Genomic DNA, 18011 nt, shown 5'->3' with positions numbered 1-18011 from the left:
CCCCTGCCTAGCTCAGCCACCGAGCAGCTGTATCACACAAAGAGAGGACCCAGACAGAAGAATGGACTGTTGATTTTTAAAGTAACCCAGACCTAGCAGAAGGACTCGTGGAGGGAAACCTACCTCTGCGTCTGTGCCTTTAAGAAGCAGCAGGGCTGCTGATGCATGCTTTGGCAGAGGTCCCCTACCGGGGTGCAAGGTAATGCACTCCAGCTGTGCTCCAGAGCATGAAACTAAGGCACTGACAGGGCTACGAGGGGGCCTGAGCACCCAGCATTTGGAGTCTCCCTTTATGGAGACAAGCTGTTTGGCTCAGAAGGGAACTCAGTCAACACCAGGAAATGTATCACCCCACTCAGCGGGTCCCCAAGTTCCACTGATTCTTGGGATGGAATCTCAGTGGCAGCTGGAGAAGGGGACTGGAAGACGGTTGGACCAGCAGCCAGGGCAGGTGAGGAATGGGGCTTCCTCGGGCTTGGTGACACCCCTTTCCCCCACTCTGACTGCACACGCTGCCAGCTCACTTTCCCATCTGTTCAGACACTGACATTTCCTAAGTCACAGAAATGGAAACAAACTGTACATGGTTTGGTTTTCCCCAAGGAGAGGAAAGAAATCATCTCCACATTTTTGTCTTCAGGATAGAAATATCCCCCTCTCCACTGTGGCCTACTGATGACAGCGAATCTTCTGGTTACACTGCAACAGTTGTCATTCTGGAGCAGGGTTTTCTAAAAAGCATCTGGATACTAATCCTGATGGAAACACCATATTCCCTTGTTGACATTGTTGTTTTTTAGTCATTTAGGATCCATTCCTCCTTCTTCTGGTAACTTTGGCCTGACTCTCCTCTGGAGGAATATCCCACCCCAGAACTCAGGTCAGGTACTTTGGATGGGGCTCTCCCCAACTCAGGAATGGAGCATGTGATGTAGGCATAAGCCAGTCAGTCACCTGAAGATACCCAGTCAAAATAATTGGCTCAGGGATAAATACATCAGCTAATCAAAATGCTGGGGAACTTTGTGGGGGCTTCTAGAAGGGAAGCAGATAGTCTTTCCACTGGATTTGGATCTATTTGGATTTTGGAGCAGGCTGGAAATACAGACACCTTGCCCTCATGGGAGAAGAGTCTACCTGAGAATAGAATCTGTATAAAATGTGAAGCAGAGAGAAAAAAGCCCCTGAGTCTCGATAAATTCCCAATCTTAAATCCAAACATGCCTGAAGATCCATTTATTTCTATCACGTAAGCCTATACCTCCTCCTTCTGCTTTAGCCCAGAGTTTAAGGGGTAGTTTCCACTGCAGGTATGGGGTTCACTCTCATTTGCATGCACAACCACCCCAAGTGGAACCAAAAGACTCAGAGTAATGAAAACCAAAGAGCTTCTCGTTCTTCTCACTTTATTGAGGCCCTTCTTGTTTTAGTCTTAGAGGTGAAAAGTTCAAAGCAGGGCCCCCATGTTTCTGTTCTTCTGCCTGGGCAGACAGCATCAGGCCTCTGGGATGACATCTTAGCTACTGTCTTGTCTGTAGGTACTCATTCTTTTTTGCTCAATACCCAAGCAAAACTACACCTTTTATTGCAATCTTCTAAAGCCAAGAGAGTAAGATCCTTCGGATCTCTGCCAAGTGACAAAAGATCACATCATTATTGCCCTGCTTAGCCCTTCCTCCCCATCAAAAGCCTTTAGTATCTGGCACCATCTCAGCTCTTCTCCCAGACTCATCATTTGGAAGCGTCCACCAACGATTTCCCTCTCACCATACTCAACTGTCAGTTTTTAGAACACACCTGCTGTTTTTCACCTCCACTGATCCTGCTGGACCCTTTGGGTGCCCCTCCCTATGCACATTTTGAACTCTCTCTCCACTCACCAGACTGGAAGCTCCCCAAGGGCCCTAATCCCCAGCGTCTATGGTCAAGCCCGGCAGGCGCTCGGTAGCTCTTTGCCGAATGAGTGGAATGCTCCTCACCCACCTGACAGGAAGCCAGCCCCAGAATAACGTGGCCTCAGTGTAGTGAATCTGGACACAAGGGAGTGTGGTGATGGGATGAAGGCCTCACCATGTCCCCCATGTGGGGCTGGAACTCAAACTTCATAGGTGGGCAGAAGACATTGTTGTACATCTCCATGAGGCGCTGCTTGTCACTGGTGGCATCCAGGTTTTCTACGGCATTCTCGATGGCATCCAAACCCTCGTGCTTGGACTGCTCCAGATTCAGCTCAGCAGAGAGGAAGGTGCGTAGCGCCCGGTTCAGGCTAGCGTGGTAGCCTAAATCACAACACTGCTGTGGGACGGAGAAGGCACATGAGCAAACCGTGGACAGTCCCGAGGCTTGGAGGAAGGGGATGGTGGCCCCCGTGGCAAATATGACCCTATCAATGAGACTGGCATTCTGGCTTCCAAGATCTGGGTGAGATTTATGGTTTTAGCTGCCAGTCCAATGGTAAACACGCCTCAGAGGACTGCAGGGTGGTCAGAAGGATAGGATAGGATGAGATTATTTAATCATGTGCTGCGCACGGCTGGCTACTCAGTAAACATGAGAAGAGCTGAGAGTTAAAGGGAATCCTCTTCCATTTTAGGGTTTCTCTGGGGATACCATTATAACAAAATTCAACAACAAAAATATTGCCTGCCTCTCCCTGAGGGTCACTGTGGTCAAGTCACTACACATGAACCAAGCCAGGCCATTTCGGCATTCAAGGTTCACAAATCCCAAATGTTGCAAGAGCAGGTCATTTACGGAAACTCTGAACTCTCGGGGGCAAATAAAAGAATGGGGGGCAGACTCTGTCGGTTATCACCCCCACCAACGCCCATTCTAAGACGGGCCTCAGCTGCAGCCTCGGATTTCTGCACTAAAGCTCCTGCCCAACAGAAATAATATTTATAAGACCAAAAATTTCTTTTTTCTTTTCTAAGTTTATTTTGAGAGAGAGAGAGAGAGCACGAGTTGGGGAGGAGCACACAGAGACTGAAAGAGAGAATCCCAAGGAGGCTCCCTACTGTAGCACAGAGCCAGACATGGGGCTCAAACCCATGAACCGTCAGATCATGACCTGAGCCGAAATCAAGACGCAGATGCTTAATCGACTAAGCCACCCAGGAGTTCCAAGACCAATCATTTCTAAGCATAAGTCTTACTGGGAAAATTCAGATATGTGAAGGATTCTGATTTTCTAGGGTAAAATGGGAGGAAAAAATGGTATGAGAGAGGCAATATTAAAAAAAAAAAAAAAAAAAAAAGCAGCACTGGACAGGAAGTCAAGCAACCTTGGCAAAGCCACTCCCCAACCCTGAACCTGTTTCCTTGGCTGTAAAAGGAACAGATTTGGCCAGGCCAGTGGTTTTTAAGCTGCACACCACAGCTGTAAGGTTCTATGCCACTGCTCAGGCTGCCCCTGAGAAGGGGATATTGGGCAGCAAATAGTACAACTGGGAGCCTCCCATCTCTGGTTCAGCCAAACCAGCTTTGCTCTTTTATCTACCTAATATACTGGGATGAGGTCTAGTTTGAAGAAAGAATTCTGCTAGAGACAAAGTCTGAAAATACCTGGACTGATTATAATCCCTAAGGCCCTCTTCAGCAATGGCATTCTGTAACTCTATGACAATATTCCCCATCCCTCCCAAAGGACCCAGACATCCAAATTCCTTGGCCATCCATTATCCCCTCGATTGCTTAAGCAGCTCTGAGATCCAGAACCTGAGAAGAAACATGAGAGAAGAATCCAGGGATAGAGTAGACCATCTGCCTGACTGCTGTTTCATTCCACGGGCAGGCATCAAATGAACTTCACCTAGCTTTTCCCCTCATCACGTTCACATTGGGTGCAGCCACGATTGGGGAATGAAAAGCATGTGACGGCCCTCCTCCTCCTCGTATCTGACAAGGAGCTTAGCAATAGAGTGCCTGTTGGGCTAGGCTCTGGGTCAGTGCCAACAGGCTCTGGCAGGTGCCTGGCTGCAGCGGAAGAACAACAGTGACAGCTTAACTAAAGGCGGAGGATGGAACCTCAGTTGGGAGGGAAAAGCAAATGGAAGCAAGACAAAGGCAGCTGATTGGCAGACTTCACGTGCACGGGCCCTTCCTCCTCCGAAAGAGGCTGGTCTACCCAGGCTGCCCTTGAACTTGTAAACCTTCCTGACTAGCTCTGTGCAGATGCCGATGATGAACTGGATGCCTGTAAATCTATGAGCAGAAGTAACGCTGCCCCCAGGGCTGAGCCAGTGGGGAGCTTTGTTGTTATTTAAAAAAAAAAATTTTTTTTTAATGTTTATTTATTTTTGACAGAGAGAGAGAAAGACAGAGCATGAGCGGGGGGGTGGGGAAGAGAGAGAGGGAGACACAGAATCGGAAGCAGGCTCCAGGCTCTGAGCCGTCAGCACAGAGCCCGACACGGGGCTCGAACCCACAGACCACGAGATCATGACCTGAGCCGAAGTTGGACACTCAACCGACTGAGCCACCGAGGTGCCCGGCCAGTGGGGAGCTTTGTATACAGAAGAGAATTAGGGGGAGGCAGGGCACCCCTCATAGCCTTTACATATTTTTGGTCACCCCACTTTCCTCTCCATTTTCTCTACCTTTGCCTTGATTCATACCCTTATCTTATACCAGTGCTGTCTGCTTCACTGTCTTCAAACGTGGCTTTTGTTATGCCACTCCCCTGCTGAAGAATAAAAGCTACACAAGCTTTTATTTTTTTCTAAAGTGAAGTCCACCTTCCTTAACTTGGAAATTTAAAAATGCCTCTATTTTACCAAGTATGCTTACTGTATACCAGATGTGTCCTCAGTGTTTCATGTGCATTCTACATCTTAATCCTAATAACCCCGACGAGGTTGGCATTATCTTAATTTCCCAGGCTAGACAGGTGACGCTCAGCGAAGTTAAGCAAGGCCAATGGCCAGCACAAATGGCAATCTGTCTTCAGTGTGACCATCAACATCACCTCCCTCTATTTTCTTGCTTTTCTTTCTTCTGCTCTAACCAATGACATACTCCCGCTTAGGGAAGAGGACTGGAAAACAGCAGGCCTCAAATCAGCTACGTGATGGCCAGCAAGCAATGTAGCCTCTCTCAGCCTCCAATGGGGACAATACCGGCCTTGTAGGTTGTTGTGAGGCTGATAACAGGCACTGCATTTACATGCATCTGGCACCACGCAGCCACTTGAACATCAATCACCAAGATTCCCAAACCCCTGACCTCTGCCCTTTCCCCAGCATTTTCTCCCCTTGACATATTTCCCATTCTTCTCACTTGTTGGAAATGGACCCAGTCTTCAAGATCCAAATGAAATTCCCAGCCTCTGGGAAGCCAGCCAGCCCTGCAACCCTGGCATATATTGACCTTGGCCCCCACTCAGAACCACACTCATCTGCAGCCCTCACGTGACACAGAACACACTCCCTCACTCTGTGACTTGCCATCTCATATCACCCCAACCAGAAGGCAAGCCTCAAAGAGGGCCTGACCAGTGTCATTCCTTCTTTGTATCCCTTACCACGAAACCTTGTTCACAGTAGGCATTTGATAAACAGCAGGTGACTGACTGATGCCAGGAGTACAGATTCTAGCCTTTCGGGAAATAATCCATTTAGGCTGAACACCCTACGTCAAGTGGGTAGATGTGGCCACTGAAGCCCATTGTTTTGCTCACTCTGTATGGCCTATGCAAGGCTGCCTGCTGCCTCATTTATGTAACTGTTCTATAGCTTCTCTGTGCCAGAGAGTGGGGGTCTGACTCACAGTGTGCCCTCTGGCTCCTCTATGCCTCCAGCCAAGCCAGGGAGATTTGGAATAGGTTTTCCAGAGCCTTGGCTATCCACAAATCTCCACAAGGGTGACAGCCAGAAACTGAAGCTTTAGCAAAGAAGCAATTTCTGGCAAGGTTAGGTAAACGAGATTTGAATATTTCATCTCTGTTCCTGGGAGAATAGAATAGTGAGTAGAGGCAGCACATTAGTTTTCTCACAATGGGGACAAAGTATGCTTTCGGTGGCTTCTGATGAGTTCTGTGGCCATGCCGAGCTCCCCTGGCCATTGCTGGGTTATATAAATGTTTGATGAAAACTCTCTCAGGGGAAATCAAATTTTTATAAGAATTTAATGATAGCCTATCCAGATGCGTGATGACTTCAGTTGACAGCTCATTAACCCTTTTCTAGTTCATGTCCTCACCCAGAGGCTCTAGAGAAGGCCTAGAAAAGAAACATGGGTGTTTCATAACAGCCTCTTCAAGGTCACACAGAAGAGAAAAATAAATGCCCTTTATAAGATTTCCTACTAAGAAAGCTGAGTTGTCTCGTGTCCAACTTGGGTGCACACGGTGTCACAGATTCTCTCCCCGCGTACTTAGCACTCACAACCCTCCGGCTTACGCACGAGGACAACGCCCTGTTCTTCATTCATCCGTCTGCTCCTGGGTTGGGAAAGCCACAGGAGTACGGGGGAGGAAAGCCACATTCCCAGTGAGCCTACAGTTCTTAGACTGTAGGTCAGCTCAGAATGCCTTTTTGGCTTGAAGTCAAGGTTTTCCTGGTGTGTTTCAGATGCCTCGTGCGGACTTCTACAGTCTCAGTTGAAATCTTACTATATTATAAAACGAAGTCAGAGGCTAGTCCTTGTGTCAATGCACTGGCACCGACAAAAATACCTTCTTTTCACTTGTCCTCGATGCTTTCAGCACACATTGCACTTGCGCACCACCAGGAAGGAGGCAGCATGGTGCACATAGCACAGATGGCAAGAGACTGGCTTGTGAGTCCTCCCATGTCTTAAAGCAAGCTCTAGAAACTGTGAAGGTCAGAACATTAAGATACCCAGGCTCCCTACTCACTCATGCCCTAACTGTTGGCTTACTGCCAAATCATCCTTTGGACCATTTTTATTGCATGGATCGTCTAGAAAACTACCGAGGGGGCGCCTGGGTGGCTCAGTCAGTTGACGTCCCACTCTTGATTTCGGCTCAGGTCATGATCCCAGGGTCATGAGATCAAGCCCCGCGTCAGGCTCTGCCCTGAGTGTGGAGCCTGCCTAAGATTCTCTCCCTCTCTCTCTGCCCCTAGCCCCAGCTCACACATGCTATAAGAAAGAAAGAAAGAAAGAAAGAAAGAAAGAAAGAAAGAAAGAACTACTAATAATATGTAATAGGAGGGATGACACTCAGAAACATCATGCTGGGCAAAAAAGGCCAGATACAAAAAGTATATGCTGTAAAATCCCATCTTTGTGAAGTGTTACAGAAGGCAAAACTAATTTATGGTGAAAGAACTCAAAACAGTGGCTGCTCTGGGGTGAAGGCCTAACTGGGAAGAGAAAAGAGGAACTTTTTGAGGTGATGGAAATATTCTATATCTTCATAGGGATGTAGGTTACAGGATGTTTGAATTTATCAGAGCTCTTGAAACTGTAACACTTAAGTTCAGGCACTGAATGTAAACTATATCTTCAAACAGTATTAAAAGGCACAAAAAGGAAAAACAAATCGTGCCTTAGGAAATTACCTTCTTCCTCCTCTATTTCTTTCTTCCTTCAACGAATATACAATGTGTTCAGCTATATATTAAGCACACCTTGTATATGTTTATACGGTAAGGTATTTTCTTTAAAGTTTTTATTTACTTATTTAAGTAATCTCTACACCCAATGCAGGGCTTCAACTCACAACCCCAAGATCAAGAGCTGCATGCTCCTCCAACTGAGCCAGCCAGGTGGCCCGGTGTATATATTAAGGCAAAGAGACTTGTTTCCTGCCCTCAGGGAACTTATAGAGGAGACTAAGACACTTTCCTCTGCTGTTAGTGCAGTGACTCAAACTTTTTTTAACTTTCAACTCACAGTAGGAAATACATCTTATCCTGTCACACACACACACACACACACACACACACACACACACCTAACGTAACAGCTTCACAAAATAAAACTTAACCTTACTAGTATGATGTACCAAGATACTTTATTTTCCATTCTATTCTATTCTATTCTATTCTATTCTATTCTACAGCTAGTTCAACCCATAAAAGTGATTTCATGACTTCCCCTAAATGGCTCATGGCCTACAGTTTGAAAACCTACAGTTTGAAGCCCCCTGTGCTTAGTGTTGCAATAAGCCAGTTACACGGAAATTATTTCTTCGTATGTCTATGAATACCTCTAGGGCAAAAATTATTTTTGATGATAAGCACATAGCCTCATTCCAAAGAAATATTTACTGAGCAGAATGTTATCAGCTTTACAAAAAAAAAAGAGTAATACATCTGTCCTCACCTTAGGCAAAAAACAAAAGCAAAACAAACAACAAACAAAACAAAACCAGAGCGCTTTACTGAGTGGCCCAGAATGCCACAGTAGCCTACACCCACACCTTGGTTGAGCACTGAGGAGGCTGGTAGGGTTCTTTTTCATGAGACCCCATACCACATCCCAGGAAGACAGGCTCTTAACATACCTTTCTTCTTCTTCTTCTTCTTGTTAAATGAGAAAAAGGTGCAAAAGAGCTTGCTACTTCGACTGATTTTAAAACACCTACTTACATCTGCTAGAGAGTCTATGGGCTGCAAAGCTCATGACTGACACAGCAGTAGGGCCCTCTCTCCCCCTGAGGTCAGCATTTTGGTGAAAGGGGTGGGAAAGGTCCCCTGAGGGCCAAAGAAAGAGGAAAGGACAAACCAGAGGAAGAGGTGTGATGGACTGCATAGCCTGATTTTTTTTTTCACCAAACGCGAGATACATAGTAGAAATGGAGCATAAGAAAGATTCTCTTCCTTGTGCTGAGAACAGGCATCTGCCCCAATAGAGAAGAGCCATTCCTCTCAGGAGAAGAAAGGATCTTGTTTAGGGCTCTGACCTCCGCTGAAGGACAGTGTTCAGATTGGCTTCAACAAGCAAAGAGAACAAAGCGGTGCCTGAGCAGGGATCAGGGCTCCACTTACCCAGTAAGACAATGACACTCAGGGCATTAAGAGGCTGAAATCTACTGCATCAAAAATCCCCAGCTGAAGGAACGATTTTATTTATTTACTTATTTTTTTTAAAGTTTATTTATTTACTTTGAGAGAGACAGAGCAGCCCGAGCGGGAGAGGGCACAGAGAGAGGGAGGCTCTATGCTGTCAGCACAGAGCCTGATGCGGGGCTCAAACTCACAAAACTGCAAGATCACGATCTGAGCTGAAACCAAGAGTCAGATGCTTACCTGAGTGAGCCACCCAGGAGCCCCTGAAGGAACTAATTTAGAAAAGTTCCCCAAGCATGTAAGGCCAGATTTAAGTACCAATGATCTAGTCTAGTTCTGTTTGCCAGAGAGGTCGGGGAGAAGGGAGCAAGGCAGAGTTCCAAAACAGTTCAGTGACAAGGCCGGGATGACTTGAATCTTAGACCAGACCCTACGTGGTGTGGTAGAGTGTGGTAGGTTCATGCGCCGGGAAACCACGTCAGGCGAACGAGTGTGCAGGGGGTGGCCAGAAGCTGGTAAAGCCCAGTGGCTGCCCGCTAAGAGCTAGAGGCAAGTATCAGGCCTCAGAGAGAAGGCCAGCCCCGTGTACCTGAAGGCCAGGAGGCTGCGCCGCTAACACGAAGCCAGCCGGCTCTAGGCCCTCCACTTTAAAGACTGGAGGGAAGGGTGTATTTATGCAGCTACGGTCAGGACTGGCTCGGGAACTGGGCCAGATGGGAGGCTGCGGGTGGGAGAGACTGCAAGACTCAACCATGAAGTGCGAGGAAAAGCAGCAGGAGAAACTGGCCAAGGCTGACCCATGAGGCCAAAGACACAAAGCGTATCCCTCGTGCCCGCCCCAAGCAAAACACACGCGCCTAGCTACCTACTTCTCTCGTCATCTTTGTATCACATATCAGAGAGAATGGGCCATATGTCAGGGGCATCTGGATGCCTTCCCGACCAGGACCCTCATCTGTAGTGTAACTGGGGGCAGGGAAGCCTCCTGAGCCCCAGTTTCCTTATCTTCAAATTGGAGGTGGTATCACTGATCCAGAGGGCAATATGACCATCAAGTGAAATAGCAGTGGGAGACGTTAAGTGCCATCTAAATATAAGGCACGGCATTCTAACTCCTTAGCTCTTTCCACTCACTTCTATGTGCAAGTGGCTGATGTGAGAGAGTCTTCCCTGGAGACAGAAGCGCATTGCAGTTATGAGCATGAGTTGAGTAATCAGATCTAGGTACAAATTTTGCCTCTGTCACTTATTAGCTGACTCTGAGGAAGTCATCTAAACTCGGAATTTTAAACTGTAAAAGTGGAGACAAGAGTGCCTTCCTCCCAGGATTCTAGTAAGACCTGAAAAAGACAAAGAGGGCTTTACCTGGTACCTGGTACATGGCAAAACCCCTAACGGGCTGTGGCTACTATCTTCGTAATTCTTCTCCAAATGCTTGCTCCAAGATGCCGGGGCAACAGGACTGGGGAACGAACACCTAACCAGTTCTCTAAAACCAGGAAAAAGGTGCCCTGGAACCCCCAGCTTTAAGCACTTACATCAATAAGGTCAGACAGGTCGTGGATATAGTACTTGAAGACAGATGCATTGGTTGCCTCCAGAGCCAGCAAGTATTCATTCCGGGCTTTAATGGCCTTCAACTTATTTTCTGTATACTTGGCTTGGCGCTGAAAAGAGAACAAAAGTTCAATTCTGCTTTTTTTTTTTTTTAAAAGGGGAGATTGTTCTCTAAAAGATGAAAGGACAGTACATTCGAGAACCACAATTGTGCTGCTACTCCCTACGCGCTGTCTGCCTTAAATTGGGTTCTAATTCTGTTTAATGAGATTCGAGGGCATAATGTAGATCAATCCAGGAAAGGTTAATGGGGCTCCCTACTTTAGACACATGTCCCACTTTGGTTCTATCTGCAAATACCATCCTCTATCCTTGTGCCACCGTCCAGAAGAAGGTGTCACTACCTCTGCCCCTGAATACGGGACATGTGAAGCCAAACCCTAGATGTGCAGTCCCTCTCCCAGGTTTGGGAAAGGTTTGGGAAAGGTTTCTATGGTTTCTGGTGAATCTGCTACAGGTGAAGAACTAGGAGCCCTCCGCCCCGGGCCCAAGTTCTTCCAGTATCCAGAATTTCTTCCAGGGCAGACAGCAAGGACTGACTTTCGGCTGTTAGGCCCTAAAGGAACCGGAGTTACCTTGTTCTGTTCTTCACAGCACCTACTGGAAAACTCCTATCGGTCCTGACTTCCACAGTGCTCGTCCCCAGCCCCTAAGCTGCTGAAGCACACGTACCTTCTCCTTCATTTTCTCAATCTTCTTCACCGAGCTCCTCCGGACATGCTTCTCCTCGATGCGGACGTTGGATGAGGAGTCAGGGGAGCGTGGGGTCTGCCGGTCTTCCTGCTTTACCGATTTTCCAATTTGCTTCTCCTCCTGCTTCTCTGCCTCCTTTAGTTTGCTCTGAGCACTGATGCTGTCGGCATTGTACATGTGATATGTCTTCATGACCTGCAAGACACCCCCCGCCCCCACCCCCAGAGGTCAAGCCAACGGGGTCAAGTTCTGCCTTACAGACTGACAGATTCAGATTCATGTCCCACATGAAGCAATACCCTCATACCCTTAAGGGAAAAATTCTTAAGTGTTCGGTTCAGCAAACATTGTATATTAAAGACCACTCCAAAGCACAGGAAAGCAGCACTTGAACTGAGCCAATATGTCTTATTATTAAAATGACTTCGCGTCTCCCATCATCTATTATTCACTTCTATTTATTAACACTTGTAATCATTACTCCTTTATATTGGCTAAGTAATTTGTATTGCTTAGCCGTCTCACAACACCAAGCACGCAGGAAACACCACCACCACTCAGATCCCTAGAGCAAAGCCCTTTCCCTGGCTGGTTAGGAACCCTGAAGAAGGCAGCACTGCCTGTGGAGTAGTCTGCTTTTTGGACATTTCAGATACAAAATACGGAAGGAGACAGCCTCCAAAAGCTCTTTCTCCTGCTCTAGCATTCTAGGGGTCAGTCTGGTCTGCTTCGTGAAGATCAAACACCCTTTCTCACGGGAACCAGAACAGCAGCAGCAATAATAATGGCAGTTATCATTTACTGAGCGTTTAGTATACGTTTGGCTCTGTGCTGAGTGCTACACACCCGTCTTCTCATTTCATCCTTATAGCCACCCTGTGGTCTAGAAAACAACCCTAAGAAGACTATAAACCTACACAATAATTCAGGTAAGAGCCTAAGAAGGAATAAAACCCGCATCAGGTGAAACGAGAGCTGCCACAGGAAGGAATATATAAAAGGAGAGAAATATCGTTTTCAAATTCCCCGTCGAAGCAACCGTCTGGGAGTCCAATCTCTTTTCTTAATGAGGAGGCCAGGAAGCCTAGGACCTGTGTGTGTTTCCTCCCAAGCATACTTCCAGCCACAAGGTGCCCACTCTTCCCTGCTGGAGCTCTCTGTTCCCACACAGGGGCCTCTAGCTCCTATCTAGGAATTAAAAGCGCTGATTGCAACTAAGCAAGCTGAAGTTCAAGAGTGCTGACATTTTGGTGCCGTGCGATTTCCTTGAGAGGGAGAAACAGAGTGTGGTAGCTGGGTGCATATGTGTGGGGGCAGGGGGTGCAGAGTGAACAACAGAGGAGAGTATGGGTATTATATTGATAATAACCTCTAGCACTTACTTATTAGTACGTGCTGTGTGTCAGAGGCTTTATGCGTGTTTTCTCACTTAACCCTTACAACAACTCTGTGAAAGATGCGATTATTTCCACTTGTAAATATGGGGAAACCAAGGCTGAAGGAGACAAACTATCCCAGCCAAGGACACACAGCTAGTAAATGGCAGAATCAGGATTCAAACCCAGGTCTGTCAGATCACCAAGTCCACATTCTTAGCCATTAGGCCCCCGTGTCTTCCTCGGAACAGGACCAGAGCTGGATTAGTTGGGAGGAAAGGTTAAGTTCAGTCAAGGCAGGTTTACAAAGAGGAGCTGGTTTTATTAATGGCTTCATATTAGAGCAGGGGTCTCAACTGGGGGCTAATCTGGAGGCATTTTTGATTGTCACCACTTGGGAGCTTGCTACTGGCATCCAGTGGGTAGAAGCCAGGAGGCTGCTAAACACCGTAGGCACAGGACAGCCCCCACAACAAAGTTGTCTGGCCCAAAATGTCCATGGTGCCAAGGCTGAGAAACCCTGGGTTAGAAGGACCTTATGGATGTACTGATTCTTTAGGATCAGCTAGAGGTGGTGGAAAGAATAAAGAATATTGGGGCATTGACAAAATCAAAGTACATTAGAGTTTAAAGGTCTCATTTTGGATACAGAGTATCTTAAATCAGCTTCACCTTATTTTGGACCTGACATCACTTCCCATAATAAGATCAACTCTGTATATTCTCTACACAGGAGAACTGATATTTAACTGGTAGCATTAAAAGCCTTTCTAAGTAATTCAAACGGTCTTCCAGATTCCAGGCTGACTAAGAAGTGAGGAAGAGGCATCTGTTATCCTGTCTGAAGAAGGGTATTCAGGAGACCACATTTTCTTTCTTTTCATCTGAGTATGGATTCAACAGCTTGAATGAACAGTTACAAAAATGAATGACTTTTAAGAAAGCAGTTTTCCATTTCCTGAAGATGCGTGATAAATAAAGAGGAAACACTATGAATAATAATAAAAATCAATGATTTATATTGCTCCTTTCCACCAAAGAACTCTCTCTTTTTTTTAAAGCTTATTTATTTTCAGAGAGAAAGAGAGAGACAGCACCAGGAGGGGAGAGAGAATCCCAAGTAGGCTCTGTGCTGTCAGCGTAGAGCCCAATGTGGGGCTTGAACTCAGAACCGTGAGGTAATTACCTGAGCTGAAATCAAGAGTTGGATGTTTAACTGACTGAGTCACCCAGGCGCCCCTGAAGAACTCTCTTTAAAAGAGTAAAATACTACCTCATCTAAGAAACTATGAATTCTTAAGAGTAAGCATCACTTCTTTTGTGTTTTCTTCTCTTCTCCACAGTTGGGAAATGCGTCATCTACACAGTAGTAGTTTTACAATCAATGTGGTTGCCCCAATGACTTAATGACACTAAATCTCTCCTTTGTGGAAATATGGAAGAAGTATAACTAGTATCTTTCAACTCAACGCAAAACTGAGGTATCCAGAGGCCAAAGCTTGAATAAGTGATGCCAAAACAATTGGAGAAATAGGGAAGTCAAGACAGGACTTGGAGAAATATATATATAGTGAGGCAAATACAAACTAGGGAAAAAACTCAGAAGTCTAAATTCTCAGTTCTATGAAGAGAATTCACTTTACTTCAAAAAAACTAAATCTTAATTCATGCCTTAACTTTAATTCGTGCTTTCTCTCCAAGCCACACTAAAATCATAAAAAAGAGTTATTATTATTATTATTATTATTATTTTAGATATAAACTGAGGAAAACAAAAAGAATGAAAGCAACACATAAAAAGCAGGGAGGCAAATAGTAAATATCTACCAAACCTTAAACCAAAAGTAGGCAGAACCAAGAAGCAACCAGACTTATATCACAGAAGCTCTAAAGGGAACTGGTGGCAGTGAGATGAAGGTGAAGCTAAAACAAGAGAAACTGCTGGAAGCCCAAGAGGTCAGAAAAGCCTTGTCTAGGGAATCTGACCATCCAAGATAAAAGACCTAGTAATACTGGTTATCAGGGCTTCCCCAAGGACACACCTCAGTCAGATCACAAAGTCCACATTCTTAGCCACTAGGCACCAGTGTCTTCCTCTGAACAGGACGAGAGCTGGATTAGTTGGGAGGAAAGGCTAAGTTTAGTTAACCAGAACTTCCAACCAGCTTTTCAATGCCTTGCTTTTTCTTTAAATTTTTTATTTAATTTTAGAGAGAGAGAGAGTATGCATGCGAATGGGGGAGTAGCGCAGAGAGGAAGAGAGAAGGAGAGAGAAAGAGACAGAGAGAGAGAGAGAGAGAGAGAGAGAGAGAGGAGAGAGGAGAGAATCCCAAGCAGACTCCATGCTCAGTGTGGAGCCCGATGTGGGGCTCGATCCCATGACCCTGGGATCAGGACCTGAGCCAAAATCAACAATCGGATGCTCAACCAACTGAGCCACCCAGGTGCCCCAACACTGCCTCACTTTAAAATATGAAGGCAGCCAGGGGCGCCTGGGTGGCGCAGTCAGTTAAGCGTCCAACTTCAGCCAGGTCACGATCTCGCGGTCCGTGAGTTCGAGCCCCGCGTCGGGCTCTGGGCTGATGGCTCGGAGCCTGGAGCCTGTTTCCGATTCTGTGTCTCCCTCTCTCTCTGCCCCACCCTGTTCATGCTCTGTCTCTCTCTGTCCCAAAAAAATAAATAAAAAACGTTGAAAAAAAAAATTAAAAAAAATAAAATATGAAGGCAGCTAAAACTTACCAAACATTTAAGGAAAACATCTAATATGAAAGGCCAAGACCAAAACAAGCAATTTAGAGGGAACAGAAAGTATACAGAAGGGAAAAAGCTTCAAAAATAATCAATTATATCCCTAGAGAGATCAATGAAAAATTAAAAGACATTGTATCATGAAACAAGAACAGAATGCAGCAAAAAAGGAACATTTAGAGAACAATAAAGAGCTCTTGGCAATTAAGATTCAATTCAAATACTTTTCTAAGGAGCCGGACTTCGTGCCCTTCCTCTGGAAAGACATGCAAAAGTTATCACCTCATATTGTACTTGCTGCTTTACTTTTCTCCCTTCTATTAAAACTAAATGCCTTGAGTTCAGGGATATCTCTTATCTGTCTTTGTATCCCTAGTGCCTACTGCTGGAGACAAACAGTCAAGTAGAGTTGGGGGACTAGTAACAGATATGGTTTCAAAGGAGCAGGTGCTAAATACCAGTCTGCAGTGGCTCTGCCAGCAGACAGCTCCAGCACCAACTCAAGGAGTCATATATTCAGGGGGAGCACAAAAGCATAAAACATCTGGGGTAACAACAGCCCCTGTGTCCCAACACCTCTTCTTGCTTTCTCAGTTCTAGGGCTTACTTGACTCTTCCTACTTAGCCAATCCATGTGGCTTCAGTGCCCCCACATAGCCTCCTTCCTGTGGGCACTTGCTGAGCTTTTCCAGATACAACCAAGGCAGAGAATTCCAGAGTTCTTTGGGAAGCTGTGTGCCCCAAATTCAAAGGCATTCCTGGATCACCAGTCTGAAAATGAAAACCACTTATGCCACAGCCTATAAACTAGCCAATTCATTATGGAGGAAAAAATACATGGAAGAGAATGCTCACTAGGGTTGCTCTCTGAATGGCAGCTGTGGGAAGCAACCCCTGGCACAGAATGCCATGTCAGGGAAATCAAAGGTCCTTCAGGCAGAAAAGAGGAAGTACAGAGGGGCAGCTGGCCACTTATGGTGTGAGTCTGGGCCTCTTGCCCAAAGGCATCTTTATTTGGGAACACTCAGGCCCTGCCCCTTGGATCATCAAGGTTAAAAAGTACTTAAATTATAAACCTTTGGGTAATCAGTCTCCTAAAAAGAAATATTTTGGGCAATAGGGGAGATGCAAGCTAAGGAGAGTACTGAATATGGTGGGTTCCTTATATCCCTGGTTTCCTTTATTCCATGCCCACAAATAACTTCTATTGCCCACAGGGTCATTGAAACAAGAGGCCCTTTCCTGCCTTCCCAAAAAGCAAATAAGGGGAAACCTCCTTATAAGATCTCCTTTGTTCTCCTCTTAACTCCTCTGACAGACAGAGGATAGAGAACATTCAGCAAGTAGCTTCCCAAAGCCAGCATATAATAGTGCCATGTAACTACTTGATGAAACCATCGTCCCATGCAGGGTGACCAATCATCCTGGCTTACCAAGGACTTCCCTAGGTTTAGCACTCAAAGTTTCATGCCCCTGAAAACCCTTCATTCCTAGGAAAACTGGGATAGTCAGTCACCCTAATGCCATGGTGCCTGACTGGGGCCAGTCCTATACTTATCTCACCCCACAGAGGAAGAAACTCATAATTCTGTTCTCTGAACTTGCTAATGACCTATAGAATCTGCAAACTTATTTGACCCTTAACTACTGCCTAATATTTTTGAAAGTATGACTGGAGATGTCAGTATATGAAGTATGTGGAAAGCTGGGTCATAGAGGTTGGGACATCCCCCAGGATCATATAACTAGTGGCAGATCAGGTAGAATCTGGGTTGCCTACTTCAGAAGATTCTAGTCACTAAATGAAGGTTTTTCAATCTTGGTACTATTGACATATTAGGCAAGATAATTCTTTGTTGCAGGGGGCTACCCCATGCATTATAGGATTTTAGTTGCATCATGAACTCTAGCACACCCCTACCCCAGTTGTGACAACCAAAAATGTCTACAGACATTTCTAGATGTCCCCCTGGAGAAAAAAATCACCATGCTTGCAAATCACTATACTAGACCCTTCTGGTTTCCCTCGAACTTTCCAGTGTTCTCTACTCTTTCTTCCCTTCTCACTGCTAGAGGAAAAGAACAAACTTTAATTTTGGCCTTGGCCAAATTGACAAATTAAAAGAGTGTGTACCCAGGGATAAAAGGTACAGCATAGGGAATACAATCAATGGTATTATAATAGTGTTGTATGGTGACAGATGGTAGCCATACTTGTGAGCACAGCATAACGTGTAGATTTGTTGAATCACTATGTTGTATGCCTGAAACCAACATAACATTGTATATCAACTATGCTTCAATAACAAATATAATAAAATAAAAATAAAAAGAGTGTATACCAATTCATCTCATGGCAACAGACTCCATGCCCAGCCAATTCTCAGTTTGCATGCCAGCAGGAAGATTTTAAGCTCTGCGTGGAGCAGGAAAGCACTGGCCAATGCTGGACTGCCTGAAGACCACAGTCCAAGTTGCCAGTTCAGCCCCCTCAAACCAGAGCGGCAAGTTCTCTGGTTTTCTTCCTCATTCCTGCATGAAGTATGCCCTTTCCCTTATTTATTTATTTATTTATTTATTTATTTATTTATTTATTATTTTA

At 45.6% G+C, this 18011-nt stretch overlaps 1 protein-coding gene across 7 annotated transcripts in view; it reads right to left on the bottom strand.

Moving 5' to 3' along the window:
* Positions 1 to 18011, bottom strand: part of SRGAP2 (SLIT-ROBO Rho GTPase activating protein 2) — a 233051-nt gene that overhangs the window by 58574 nt on the left and 156466 nt on the right. For 5 of the 7 annotated variants that reach the window (XM_049634513.1, XM_049634515.1, XM_049634518.1 and 2 more), the window contains exons 6-8: positions 11265 to 11480; positions 10514 to 10642; positions 2071 to 2295 (exon numbers count right to left, since the gene is read on the bottom strand). In XM_049634513.1, the coding sequence (XP_049490470.1) occupies positions 2071 to 2295; positions 10514 to 10642; positions 11265 to 11480 (570 nt within the window). The remainder of the gene's footprint in view (positions 1 to 2070; positions 2296 to 10513; positions 10643 to 11264; positions 11481 to 18011) is intronic. The other 2 variants (XM_049634514.1, XM_049634517.1) reach the window with 1 other exon arrangement.

The sequence above is a fragment of the Panthera uncia genome, chromosome F1, assembly GCF_023721935.1.
Source record: "Panthera uncia isolate 11264 chromosome F1, Puncia_PCG_1.0, whole genome shotgun sequence".
Taxonomy (NCBI): domain Eukaryota; kingdom Metazoa; phylum Chordata; class Mammalia; order Carnivora; family Felidae; genus Panthera; species Panthera uncia.
This window is presented reverse-complemented; position numbering and strand designations above follow the sequence as displayed.